The sequence below is a fragment of the Tarenaya hassleriana genome, unplaced genomic scaffold (genome assembly GCF_000463585.1).
Source record: "Tarenaya hassleriana unplaced genomic scaffold, ASM46358v1 Cleome3, whole genome shotgun sequence".
In the NCBI taxonomy this organism is placed as follows: Eukaryota; Viridiplantae; Streptophyta; class Magnoliopsida; order Brassicales; family Cleomaceae; genus Tarenaya; species Tarenaya hassleriana.
The window spans coordinates 8,700,333-8,714,158 of record NW_010966177.1 but is presented as its reverse complement, the minus strand read 5'-3'; the positions used below and the strand labels follow the sequence as shown (position 1 = coordinate 8,714,158).

Genomic DNA, 13,826 nt, shown 5'->3' with positions numbered 1-13,826 from the left:
ACTCAATTCTCCGAATCCGGGTGTAATTAATACAAGATAAAGGGTAATATAATGTGTGCAATTCTATACTTATTAATTTTTTGTCGGTTCACCGAAGATCCGGTGCACCTATATCTTCAGATCCGGAAACAGTCTTTAAAACGCATTTTAATGTATCCCCTCTCCACATTCGAATTCGAACAGTGTACCTTCAAAAAACCTTTTGGTGTTGAAGAAGAAACTCGATCACAATAGAGATTGGTGTGCAATTATATATTAGATATTAAATTATATAAATTTAACAATGTATACCCATTCTTAAAATATTAAAACAGTCCCTTCTCGAAAAAATTATACAACATAATTATAGATAATTGGGAAAAACCTCTAAAAATTCCTAAACTTGCAAAGTGTGAGAAAAAAATTTCATAAACTTGCGAGAGTGCCAAATAATTTATGAACTTGGAAAAAGTGTCTCAATAAATCATAATCTTGTTAAAAAGTGTCATAATAGTCATTCGAAAAAACTAATTATAATAATATAATTTTATATCCTATGTGGCAGGTGATATGACATGCCAAGTAGGGTTTTTTTGCTACGTAATCAGTACTGGATTTTAGAAAACCGGTTTCTTCAAAAAATATTCTAGAGTCTCTTAGACGCATTTCATCGAACACTTAGTATACACGATGACTTACACTATGCAAGATAAAACGTTCCATTTGCTCAGGCTTTTAACTTTGTTCTTCGTTATCGTCGTTGCAGCACCGGTTTTTCTCGCCTTCTTTGACGGAGATTTCTTTTCCACCACGGCCTTCCTCTTCACTCCGGCGATGGTTCTCGCCTTCTTTGGCTTATCTTTCTCCGTCAGAGCATATTTCATCACCGGAACTTTATGTTGACGATATTACGGGAATTGCGGATTCTTTGGACAACACAACGGCATGATCGTTTGAGAATAAGGAAACCATGATAGCACATGCATATAACTTCCTTTTCTTGTCTTACAAGATATTACATTTCCTTTTATATATCTTTGTATTTACTCATATTCCTTTTCTCTAAAGGACGTATAATAGTATATATGTATAGCTTACGTATGTATACTAATTATCATTAAGAGAATTCTTTCTTTTATTCTCATCGTTTCTCTAAAAACCCTACTCTTATCTTGCCGGCTCGTAATACGCCGAGAAACCAAAAACACCACTCGATCCTATAGTTTTGTTCATGGTATCAGAGCAAGACGATCTGCACTTCTGCTGATTTGTCTCTGCTTCATTTGTCTCTTATTTTTATCCCTCGTCAACCTTTTTTAATCTTTCCGTCGTTACTTTTCTCCAATGGAAAACCAATCCAAAAATATTCCAATTGTTCTTCATGGAGACAATTATTTTTACTGGTCAAAGGCGGCTAAGGCAGTCCTCAGTAGCAATGGGCTTTGGGATCATGTCCTTGCTGACTTCCTTGCTGAAATCCCTCCACAAGAAGTGGCTGTTGACGGGGTTACACAGGCTGAAACTGCAGCCCAAGTTCAAGTCGATGCTGCTGTAAAAGCAAAGGCGAAATGGTACCAATCGGATCAAAGAGCTCTCGTCATTCTCCAAGCCTCGTTGGATGAAAATGTTCTTCAGTCTTTCATCTCAATGGATTCGGCCAAATCTCTTTGGGATGCTCTCAAAAATGTTTACGGCAATTTGTCGAACATAAGTCGCATCTTCGAGATCAAGAAGAAGATCTTTCATCTGCAACAAAATGGCCAGCCCATCAACAAGATCCAAAGTGAATTCTGTGCTCTCTGGACAGAACTCGATGAGATCCGACCTCCCACTACAGACCTGAAAGAATCTTTGGCTCGCACACAGGAAGACAAGGTGTTCTCGTTCCTTTTAACTCTTGATCCTTCTTTCAATGATATTGTCTATCATATGTTGCGTCAAACCACCTTACCATCTTTCGATGAAGTCTGTATGATGATTAAGCGTGAAGAAGGAGGTAGGAATCTCTTCAATGGTCCGGGTCCTATGGCTCATTATGCTCAGAGAACGCAATCTGCTCCTTCTTTACCAACTGCTTCGGCTTCACCAAGAGAAAAGAAATGCTACTTTTGTGACCACTGCAAGCGTCCGGGTCATTCTAAAGAACGCTGCTGGGTCCTCAACCCACACCTGAAACCTCCTCGGTTCAGAGAACAACACAAACGTGGTGCAGCAATGACAGTCGAACACACCCCGACAGCATCCAACAATGTTGTGGCCTTTAGCAATGATGAACTCCATGGCTTCAAACAACTTCTGTTGGCCCTAAACACCAAGGATTCTGGTAACACTCCTCTAATCCCTTCTGTTGTAATTGATTCGGGAGCCACCTCACATATGTTTTCCGATGCTTCTTGGTTTCATAACCTTACACGAAGTTTTGGTTCCGTTTCGGTTGCAAATGGCCATTCTGTTCCCATCGAGGGACATGGCTACATTCACCTTTTTGGTAGAGAAATATCTGCATTTTACGTTCCTCAATTTAAAACAAATCTTCTTTCTCTTCCAAAATTGCTCACTGAAACAAATTGTGTTGTTATATTCGAAACTAACCGTGTTTTATTTCAGGATACTAAGACGGATCGCATCTTTGGTCATGGAATAAGACGGGGCAACCTGTTCTATCTTGAAGATTTTCACGCATGTTTTCATTCTTGCTTTGTTTCCCTTTCCTCCGATGTGTGGCATGCTAGGCTAGGGCATCCGCATCACAAAGTTCTTCGTTTACTTGTCTCCGACGCTATGAACGATGTTCGTTTTTGTGATGCTTGTACCCTAGGCAAACATTGTCGATCTGTGTTTCCGTCTTCTACAACTGCTTATGCAAATGCTTTTGATTTAATCCATTCGGATATTTGGACGGCCCCATGTTTTTCTATTGATCATTACAAATATTTTATAACCTTTATCGACGAAAAGACAAAACATACATGGTTAACGTTATTAAAAAGAAAAAGTGACGCTTTTGATGCATTCAAACACTTTTGTGCGCTCATATCTAACCAATTTGGTTGCAAGATAAAGTGTTTTCGTACAGATAATGGTGGCGAGTACACGAGAAACAACTTCAAAACATTTCTTCTTGAACAAGGCATTGTCCATCAAAAGTCATGTCCGAACACACCTCAACAAAACGGCGTCGCGGAACGCAAGAATCGTCATTTGATGGAGGTTGCTCGGACATTACTCTTTCATCGCCAAGTTCCGAAGAATTATTGGAGTTTCTCGGTTCAAACCGCTTGTTATCTTATTAACCGATTGCCCACACAAGTGCTTGCCGATAAGTCGCCGTTCGAGCTCCTCTTTAATCGTAAGGATTCAATTGAACATCTTCGTACATTTGGATGTGTTTGTTTTGTGTATCTTGATGCAGGACAAAGAGATAAACTCGACCACCGAAGTGTTAAATGCATCTTCATTGGTTACCCTCCTAACCTAAAGGGATACACGTGTTATCATCCACCCACTCGGAGAACATATACATCTCGGGAGGTTCGATTCGTGGAAGACTTGGGTTACTTTGACAAAAAGAATTGGGCAGCATTGGAGAATCTTGCACAACAAGGCAATGACTATGATGTCTCTATACGAAGATTACTTACATCTCTACGTCGTATTAATTCTTCCACCGACACTTGTCCTTCATGGGTTCCACATGAAAATGAGCCCTTCATTGGGCAACAGGTTATTTCTCCCTCTCAAACTCCATTAGATTCCTCTTCTCCTATTGTTTCTAGTGACATCGCAGGTCCGTGTCTTCCTCTGATCGAAGACACACAACACAATGACGGACCATCTCCGGTGGAAATCCCCATGCATGCTCTGGAACAACATCAGGAGCTTCTTCCCATGCATGCACCCGACTTGTCCACTCCTATCGAAGACCAACCTTGTGACGACGATCTTCTTGGGCAGGGGGAATTTTCGGCATCAGATTCTCCCATGCATAACGTTGCAGACTCCTCAACGTCACAACCACATCTTCAATAATCGGTATCTTCGAGTCTTCATCCATGTCTAAAACAACAAAGTCAACAGGGACATAATAATCCCCGACTTTCAAAGGAACGTCCTCGAGAATACCTGCGGGATACTTGCAACGCTTGAAGCCTCGAGCAATCAACGCCGAAGATAGCTTGTGATACCAAGATAGTGGCGATTGTTTCAACCCGTATATAGCTTTCTTGAGCTTGCAGACTTGGCCCGGAAGAATTGGACGATTAAGACCCGGTGGAGGGGACATGAAGATGTTTTCCTCGAGATCTCCTTGAAGAAAGGCATTCTTTACGTCCATCTGCCACAAAGACCAATTCGAGTTAATAGCCAAAGATAAAAGAACACGGACAGTTGGTAACTTAGCTACGGGTGCGAATGTGTCCGTGTAGTCTTCGCCATATGTTTGGGTGAATCCTTTGGCGACTAAGCGGGCTTTATGTCTCTCGATGGTGCCATCACTGCGGTACTTTATTTTGTATACCCACTTGGAGCCAACCACATGTTTGTCTTTCGGAGGGTAAGTGATTTCCCATGTCCCGTTTCTTTCTAGAGCTGCGATTTCTTCAGCCATCGCCTCTTGCCATATTGTATTATCCTTTGCTTCCTCATAAGAATTTGGTTCAATATCCTGTAAAATGGCACTTAAGAAGCACTGTGATTCAGGAGGAAAATCATGTAAAGAAAAATGAGCATAGGATTGAAGATACGCAGGAGAGCGACGTGGTCTTGTTCCGCGGCGAAGATGTGGTTGTGACGTTGAGGAGTCTGCAACGTTATGCATGGGAGAATCTGATGCCGAAAATTCCCCCTGCCCAAGAAGATCGTCGTAACAAGGTTGGTCTTCGATAGGAGTGGACAAGTCGGGTGCATGCATGGGAAGAAGCTCCTGATGTTGTTCCAGAGCATGCATGGGGATTTCCACCGGAGATGGTCCGTCATTGTGTTGTGTGTCTTCGATCAGAGGAAGACACGGACCTGCGATGTCACTAGAAACAATAGGAGAAGAGGAATCTAATGGAGTTTGAGAGGGAGAAAGAACCTGTTGCCCAATGAAGGGCTCATTTTCATGTGAAACCCATGAAGGACAAGTGTCGGTGGAAGAATTAATATGACGTAGAGATGTAAGTAATCTTCGTATAGAGACATCATAGTCATTGCCTTGTTGTGCAAGATTCTCCAATGCTGCCCAATTCTTTTTGTCAAAGTAACCCAAGTCTTCCACGAATCGAACCTCCCGAGATGTATATGTTCTCCGAGTGGGTGGATGATAACACGTGTATCCCTTTTGGTTAGGAGGGTAACCAATGAAGATGCATTTAACACTTCGGTGGTCGAGTTTATCTCTTTGTCCTGCATCAAGATACACAAAACAAACACATCCAAATGTACGAAGATGTTCAATTGAATCCTTACGATTAAAGAGGAGCTCGAACGGCGACTTATCGGCAAGCACTTGTGTGGGCAATCGATTAATAAGATAACAAGCGGTTTGAACCGAGAAACTCCAATAATTCTTCGGAACTTGGCGATGAAAGAGTAATGTCCGAGCAACCTCCATCAAATGAAACATCTTCGTACATTTGGATGTGTTTGTTTTGTGTATCTTGATGCAGGACAAAGAGATAAACTCGACCACCGAAGTGTTAAATGCATCTTCATTGGTTACCCTCCTAACCAAAAGGGATACACGTGTTATCATCCACCCACTCGGAGAACATATACATCTCGGGAGGTTCGATTCGTGGAAGACTTGGGTTACTTTGACAAAAAGAATTGGGCAGCATTGGAGAATCTTGCACAACAAGGCAATGACTATGATGTCTCTATACGAAGATTACTTACATCTCTACGTCATATTAATTCTTCCACCGACACTTGTCCTTCATGGGTTTCACATGAAAATGAGCCCTTCATTGGGCAACAGGTTATTTCTCCCTCTCAAACTCCATTAGATTCCTCTTCTCCTATTGTTTCTAGTGACATCGCAGGTCCGTGTCTTCCTCTGATCGAAGACACACAACACAATGACGGACCATCTCCGGTGGAAATCCCCATGCATGCTCTGGAACAACATCAGGAGCTTCTTCCCATGCATGCACCCGACTTGTCCACTCCTATCGAAGACCAACCTTGTGACGACGATCTTCTTGGGCAGGGGGAATTTTCGGCATCAGATTCTCCCATGCATAACGTTGCAGACTCCTCAACGTCACAACCACATCTTCGCCGCGGAACAAGACCACGTCGCTCTCCTGCGTATCTTCAATCCTATGCTCATTTTTCTTTACATGATTTTCCTCCTGAATCACAGTGCTTCTTAAGTGCCATTTTACAGGATATTGAACCAAATTCTTATGAGGAAGCAAAGGATAATACAATATGGCAAGAGGCGATGGCTGAAGAAATCGCAGCTCTAGAAAGAAACGGGACATGGGAAATCACTTACCCTCCGAAAGACAAACATGTGGTTGGCTCCAAGTGGGTATACAAAATAAAGTACCGCAGTGATGGCACCATCGAGAGACATAAAGCCCGCTTAGTCGCCAAAGGATTCACCCAAACATATGGCGAAGACTACACGGACACATTCGCACCCGTAGCTAAGTTACCAACTGTCCGTGTTCTTTTATCTTTGGCTATTAACTCGAATTGGTCTTTGTGGCAGATGGACGTAAAGAATGTCTTTCTTCAAGGAGATCTCGAGGAAGACATCTTCATGTCCCCTCCACCGGGTCTTAATCGTCCAATTCTTCCGGGCCAAGTCTGCAAGCTCAAGAAAGCTATATACGGGTTGAAACAATCGCCACTATCTTGGTATCACAAGCTATCTTCGGCGTTGATTGCTCGAGGTTTCAAGCGTTGCGACTCGGACCATTCCCTCTTTACCTTCCAAAGCTCAACCGGCATTATCGTCCTATTAGTATACGTCGACGATATCATCCTCTCCGGCAGTGATACAGTCGGGATTCAAAATACAAAGCAATATCTCCAAAGTGTATTCGATATCAAAGATCTCGGTTGCCATAGTGGCGGACGCAGGAGATAGTTTGAACGAGTTCTTCACCTTGACGAGCTTTCCAGAGGTAACGAGACACTTTAGTTGAATAAGAAGAAGCTTCCTGAAACTCCCAGGCAATTACTTGTGATTCTCCTCAATGTACTTTGTGATTGCGTACTAACTCGATCCTGACCTCTCATTCAAAGCCAATATCGCGTACTTGATCATCTAACACAAAACAAATGGATTCAGAACAAGAATTTCAAAGTCGCGGAATGAAAACAGCAACGTATATTAAGTGTTCGATGAAATGCGTCTAAAAAACTCTAGAATATTTTCTGAAGAAATCGGTTTTCTAAAATCCGGTACTGATTACGTGGCAAAAAAAACTCACTTGGTGTATCATGTCACCTGCGTAGGACATACAATCATATTATTATAATCATTTTTTCCGAATGACTAATATGATATTTTTTAATAAGATTAGGATTTACTGAGACACTTTTTGCAAGTTCAGAAATTATTTGGCATTCTCGCAAATTCATGAATTTTTTTTTTCGTATTTCGCAAGTTCAGGAATTTTTAGGAGTTTTTCCCTAGATAATTATAGATCATATAAATGAACACAAAATATAGTAATTATAGAGAACAATCTGTTGTTAACCATAACCATAAAACAACAGTAATTTATTTTTTTGAATTCTTCTGCTATTAGTATTTTTGTTGTTTTTTCCGTTATTGTTATCTTTTCATCTGATAATTGATATTAATTAATATAAATAGAAAATTGGACAAATAAATTTAATATTATTAAAAGTAAAATAATCTTAAATGTGAAATAGGTGTGACAGTAGATCTATCGAGTTGGTGAAACTACTGGCCGTCGAAACTTCATCGTCCAGCTTGGATCATGTAGTGGTCCCCACAATCATCATATGACACTCTGGCAAATATCTTCTGTCCACGTCATCTATTTGCCCAATATGACGCTTTTACCCTTGCTATGTCCGCAGAATTACCGTATTAACCTCCCTGTCTCTACTGTTCGTATCGTAACCGTCAAACTCGTGGAGCATATGGTCAGATAAAAACCCTAGGTCCCTTATCTCTATGCGATTGATCCTGAATCGATCGTGACCGGAGGAGCCAATGGAACGCGTCATTGGCGGAAAATACAAGCTCGGACGGAAGATCGGCGGCGGATCCTTCGGGGAAATCTTTCTTGGTGTGTGTTTCCGTCGATTATTCATCGCCTGCTTTTGATTTTTACCCTTCAATCCCATATTCACGTGTTCTTTCTCATGTTTCGCAGCTACCCACATCGATACTTTCGAGATCGTCGCTGTTAAGATCGTAAGTCTGGATTCGTTTACGATAAAACGAATCATTATTGGGTTTACTTTGGATCTGCGATTGAGTGGTTATTTTGGCTGTTTCGTTCTTGGTATCGGTCTGTTAATTGAGTTCTTCAGCTGTAATTAATGTACTGAAAATCAGTTCATTTTTCTTCGTTTTGCAGGAGAACAGTAAAACAAAGCATCCTCAACTTCTCTACGAAGCCAAGTTATACAAAATTCTTGAAGGAGGAAGTATGTTTCTGATTATATTCTGTATTTCTTTTTTAAATGGGCGGTGGTATAAACGTCGATGGAGTTACCAACCAATCATCAGTCCTCTAATTACAGTTCCAGATTTTTCTACTGATAAAATATCGCAGCTAATTACAATACCCTCTGTGAGGATGGAGAAGCTAATTATTGGTTTTGCCCTTATGTTGTGCAGGTGGAATTCCGCGGATAAAATGGTTTGGAGTGGATGGGTCAGAAAATGCATTGGTGATTGATTTGCTAGGGCCAAGTCTCGAAGATCTATTCGTGTATTGTGGGAGGAAGTTCTCACTGAAGACAGTCTTGATGTTAGCTGATCAAATGGTGCGATGTGTATAACTTTCCTCCAATTTTCATAAATTCCTCTTTCTTTCTTCTCTGTCCCCGTTGTACGATGATGTTGACTTATTATGCAGTTCTTTTGACTGATATGAGGAGCAATGCTGATCAGCATCCCTCTTTAATTTTATAATCTAATGCGATTGTGGCTTCTTATCTTTGTTTCACAGCTAACTAGGATAGAGTACGTGCACTCCAAAGGATACCTACACAGAGACATAAAACCTGATAACTTTCTCATGGGCCTTGGACGTAAAGCAAATCAGGTATCAAGTTTAGCAATTTCTTTCTCCATCAAGCAGGAAAGAAATTCCCTTTTTAACTTCTCAAGAAACACTCTACATATTGGACCATAGGTATGACGGATTCAGCCAACAATGCTTATTAAGTTTTGATAATCAGGTTTACTTGATCGACTTTGGGCTTGCCAAAAGATATCGAGATGCCAGCACCAACCGCCATATCCCTTACAGGTATTCGCAAAATTTCAGTCTCGGTTCATTATATTGTTTGCACCATTGTGTGTTTTCATTTTGCTAACCACCTCTGTACTTTTTATTATTAGAAGTCAGGTTATACGACTAATGTGCTGTTTGTATTTCACGCAGGGAAAACAAGAATTTAACTGGAACTGCACGGTATGCAAGTTGCAATACTCATCTTGGAATTGGTAAGCAATGCCACAGAGTTGTTCTTATTGTTTGCATTGCGTGTCATCTTATGCTTATATGTATTTTGGTCTCTTGTTCTAGAGCAAAGTCGAAGAGATGATCTAGAATCACTTGGATATGTGCTTCTATATTTTTTAAGAGGAAGGTAAGTTGATTTTTTATTTTTCACTTTAAAGGAATCAATGGGTATTTTGCTTTCTCTGTTCTTTTGTAAACTATAATTATTGATACTTTTTTGGATCAGTTGTTGTAGCCGCATGTTAACCACAACTCTTCTGATGGTTATTTATGAGTTTCATGTGTGTGTTTTTGTTTCTTAACCCTCCTTTTCTACAGTCTTCCGTGGCAGGGTCTTAAAGCTGTTGACAAAAAACAGAAGTATGACAAAATTTGTGAGAAGAAGATATCAACTCCTATCGAGGTCTGTCCTCCTCTATTGTAAAAGAAACGTTGTTTCTCCATGTGTCACTTGAATGAATATCCTCTATCTTGCAGGTTCTGTGCAAAAATCACCCTGTGGAGTTTGCTTCGTATTTCCATTACTGCCACACGTTGACATTTGATCAGCGTCCTGACTATGGTTTCTTGAAGCGTCTTTTCCGTGATTTGTTTTCACGTGAAGGTACCTGGAAAAGGACACCTTTCCAATATTTGTACAGTTACCCTAACACCATGGTATTTGGTAATTGAAATGGCTGACCTACCTCACTTTGACGCAGGATGTGAGTTTGACTATGTGTTTGATTGGACCATAATAAAGTATCAGCAGGCACAGAAAACTAGAAATCAATCTCGGGTATGAATAATTAGTCATCGGACACCCTTTTTATTTCCTGTTCTTAATCTTCATATGCATCTTTGTGACAGATATTTTCATTGAACGAGGAGGTTCCTTCATGACTATGCCTTTTGCATTTGCTGGGGTGTATCACCCGCAGCATTAGCTTCTGGTGCTAAAACGCAAATATTCTATTATGGGGTTGTCTTTTTAACAGAATATTGTAATCTTGAACAGCAGGCAGTTCCTGGGTCTAGTAATGCTCGTGCAATGCCAATGGAAAGCAACAATCATCAAGGTCAGGTTGTTACTGAAGTTTACAGAGAATGTTCATCTTGATTTGAGAAACTGGTCTGTCTGAGAGCTGATGTATTTTTTTTCCCGATCTTCTTACCCTGCTTTTTTTTTTCAATTAAATGGGAAGAGAAAGGTTCAAAAAGCTGTTGGAGTGCATATTAATAAAGCAGATTTTGTCCACAAATGTTTTGTTTGCATTATAATGTCTCAAAATGGGTGGCGTACTGAGGCTAGCTTTCCATCTGGCAGGAGGAACCAATGCTTCTTATGGACCTGAGGTGTCTGAACGCATCAGATCAGCCACTGCTATTGGTCCGGGCCCTCAGTTGAATTTTAATCCTGCTACAGGCAGGACTCTGGGTTATGACCAGCCCACGGACAAGAATGTAAGTAATCTTATTCCCTCTTCCAAATAATAAGTGGAAGTGTGCAATCTTCTTCCTTGTGTTGGCTTGTCATTTCTGTGATCCTATTGCTGTGAGAGGTCTTTGTCATTTTCCTACAAAACCCTTTTGCGAATTATCATGTAACCAATGCCAAGACGGAATATCTATGAGCTATCTAACATTATATAGATTATCGCAAAAGCGTCATTGATCATCATGTGGTTGAAACCCTCGCAGATGTCAGGGCGGGTGAACATGCCATCCACTTCGTTTTCACCAGCTGGCACCTCTAAAAGAAATGTAGCAGTGCCTGGTTTTCCTGCCGGTGCTGAATCTTCAAATCCCGGGTATGGGAGTGGAAATAGAACCGGTATATCTGGAGGCTGGACCTCTTCATTTCACAACATCTCTTCGGGCAAGCGATGATGCAAAGAAGGTAGTCTTCTGATGTATTGTGTGCTATTATTGATGTGAACCAATGCCTTTACACGATGATGGTGTTTGGTTGACTAATTCCTGATTTCTGATATAGTTGCGGAGAATCGATAATGACAGTCTTGGTTGGGTAGAACAAACAAACATGTGCCAAACACCTGTGTATATTGTCGAGGAGTGTCTGCTGAGGCAGTAAAGGGGAGATGCGGAGGAACGTGCTGTGATAGGGATAGCAGATGTGTGTAATTTCTCAGAAGAAGAAGGCACACGTGTTTCTCTCAAGGCAAAATTTCGAACGCATTGGTTTGTGACAAACAAGGCAATGAAGTGTATGTTTTTTTGGTTTTGCTTTATTTCCTACTTCATAAACAACTCACCTTGTATAAATTTCGCACCAAGTCCTGTATCTCTTTTCTTGGGTTTTGTTTTGGGGGTTATGTGATCCAATCTCATCAGTGTGTTCATATGTTGTTAAATCTCATCTGAAGGTCTTGTTCCCTGAGTCCTGACTGGTCAGGACCTAGGCTGCTGCTGCACAGACCCAGTTTTTTTTTTTTTTAAAGTAATAAACGCAGGAGTTTTATGTTAATGAGTAGCAGCATTCTTTGCAGAAACCTGAGACCCCGGCTTCGAGCAGAGGCTAGAGAGAGGTGTCTACAAGCCGGTCGTCTGGAAAGCTCGGGTAAGAGCATGTAGATTTGCGGGTGCAGAGGTTTGTTAAAAGGAATTCAGAGGTGATGGGTGCAAATGAATGGATAAGAGGATGATGGGTTATAACTTACATATGCTTTTGATGATGCCTGGTTTTGGAACAGTTTTCTCAGTCATGGATGGACATGAGAGACAAGAGATAGTAGAGTTCTTTTGCTTCAGACTGTTGGGGGGTTTTTTTTTTTTTTGTTATTGAGTTTGTTTATGGAATTTTCTCTTCATTTTGGTTACTAATATGAATTTTTTATAATATTCAATTATCAAGTTTTGGACCAACAAGCAACCAAATGTGACTTCCCCCTCTCCAACCCACATTTTGGCTTCTTTGACCTATCCCCGATTGCGGCATCCTCTCTGTATCCTCTTCCCACGTGTGTATGTATACACACACACTCTTCTAAATTTGTGTAAATGACATCCTCAAACGTACGATATGTTAGCTTTAATAGTAATAAAAGATCTAGATTTCGAACAATATTGTACTCAATTATTGCATAAAACGAATTGAAAACATTATCTAAATAAAGCTATCGCAAAACGAAAACGGAAAGAATAATATATATATATGTATTATGTATATATAGAGACAAACTGTACACCTAATTTGGGGGTCTAGTGGGTTATATGCAAACACATTAACACAAAAGACAGGACAAAATTAGAGGAGTCGGATTCTTACATCATATATCAGATCAGGATAAAATTGAGTGCTGACTTTATATTATAGCCGGAATTTTTTTTTTTAAAAAAAAAAAAAAGAGGAAAAGAAAATTAAAAACAGAGATTAGGTTTCACAATCTGTGTACTCTGGACGGTTTTGTGTTTGTCCATAACCAAAAAAAAAACTCAACATTACCAAAATAATAATAATTTACTCTAATAATAATAATAATAATAATAAAAAAAAAGAAGAAGACGAAGACCTTTTTGCATAGACAAAATTTCAAATAGAAAATATTTTATTCCATACTTTATTTGAAAAAGAGATGTGAAAGTAAACAAGAATTGCGAGACGTATGTGATATAAACTTGTCATAGAGTATGTGAAAAGGAAAAGAAGAATATGTGAAAAGGAAAAGAAGAATGTCATACATACATACATACATACATACATACATACATACATACATTATGCTTGTCCAAAAAAAGGTAGAAAATAAATATAAGAACGTGGTTGCTTCTGAAACCAGGTTGGCATATTTGTTTTCTTTTTCTTTTTATGATTTTCTTCAATTTTCATATCTTCATTTATTGAAAAACATCTTACATCACGATTACCACAAAAAACAAAAAGTTATTACTCTTCAAACCTTTATTTTATTACAACAAATGGGAGAAATGAATGTTGTTCCATAGATTCATGGTATTATACCTAAACCCTATCGTTTTATTTCTTCAACTTTTCAAGTGATTAATGGAAAAAAAAATCTTGACAGATAAAAAAAACTATACATCCAAATGTTGCTGCGTTGTGTTAATTTGGGCTCTTTCTTCTCTGTTAGCAAACCACCGAGCCGTTCTTCTCGCGATCGGCAACCACAGTCGCCGCCTTCTTTCCTCTGACGCAGACGCAGACGCTGACTCGGCCGG

The 13,826-nt window shown here is 39.9% G+C and overlaps 2 protein-coding genes across 4 annotated transcripts in view; one reads left to right on the top strand and one right to left on the bottom strand.

The window, feature by feature from the left end:
* Nucleotides 1–8,087: 8,087 nt before the first annotated feature.
* LOC104820048 (casein kinase 1-like protein 3) lies at nucleotides 8,088–12,445 on the top strand. Of its 3 annotated transcripts, XR_772905.2 has the most exons (16): nucleotides 8,088–8,237; nucleotides 8,325–8,365; nucleotides 8,532–8,601; nucleotides 8,795–8,943; nucleotides 9,129–9,224; nucleotides 9,361–9,431; nucleotides 9,567–9,628; nucleotides 9,711–9,774; nucleotides 9,966–10,050; nucleotides 10,125–10,251; nucleotides 10,349–10,425; nucleotides 10,645–10,705; nucleotides 10,954–11,090; nucleotides 11,328–11,526; nucleotides 11,623–11,854; nucleotides 12,137–12,445. XR_772905.2 is itself a non-coding variant. In XM_010550399.2 (15 exons), exons 1-14 carry the CDS (start codon nucleotides 8,162–8,164, stop codon nucleotides 11,514–11,516), a joined length of 1,302 nt encoding a protein of 433 aa, XP_010548701.1. In that variant the 5' UTR covers nucleotides 8,088–8,161; the 3' UTR covers nucleotides 11,517–11,526; nucleotides 11,623–12,108. The 3 variants fall into 3 exon arrangements, 2 of the variants coding, with proteins under 2 accessions (XP_010548701.1, XP_010548700.1); XM_010550399.2 differs by lacking the exon at nucleotides 12,137–12,445 and having other exon boundaries at nucleotides 10,648–10,705; nucleotides 11,623–12,108; XM_010550398.2 differs by lacking the exon at nucleotides 12,137–12,445 and having other exon boundaries at nucleotides 11,623–12,108.
* Nucleotides 12,446–13,510: 1,065 nt separating this feature from the next.
* The window catches only part of LOC104820047 (E3 ubiquitin-protein ligase ATL42-like), a 1,776-nt gene continuing 1,460 nt past the window's right edge, over nucleotides 13,511–13,826 (bottom strand). The window contains exon 2 of the mRNA XM_010550397.2: nucleotides 13,511–13,817. Coding sequence (XP_010548699.1) covers nucleotides 13,683–13,817 — 135 coding nt within the window. The 3' untranslated portion in view covers nucleotides 13,511–13,682. The remainder of the gene's footprint in view (nucleotides 13,818–13,826) is intronic.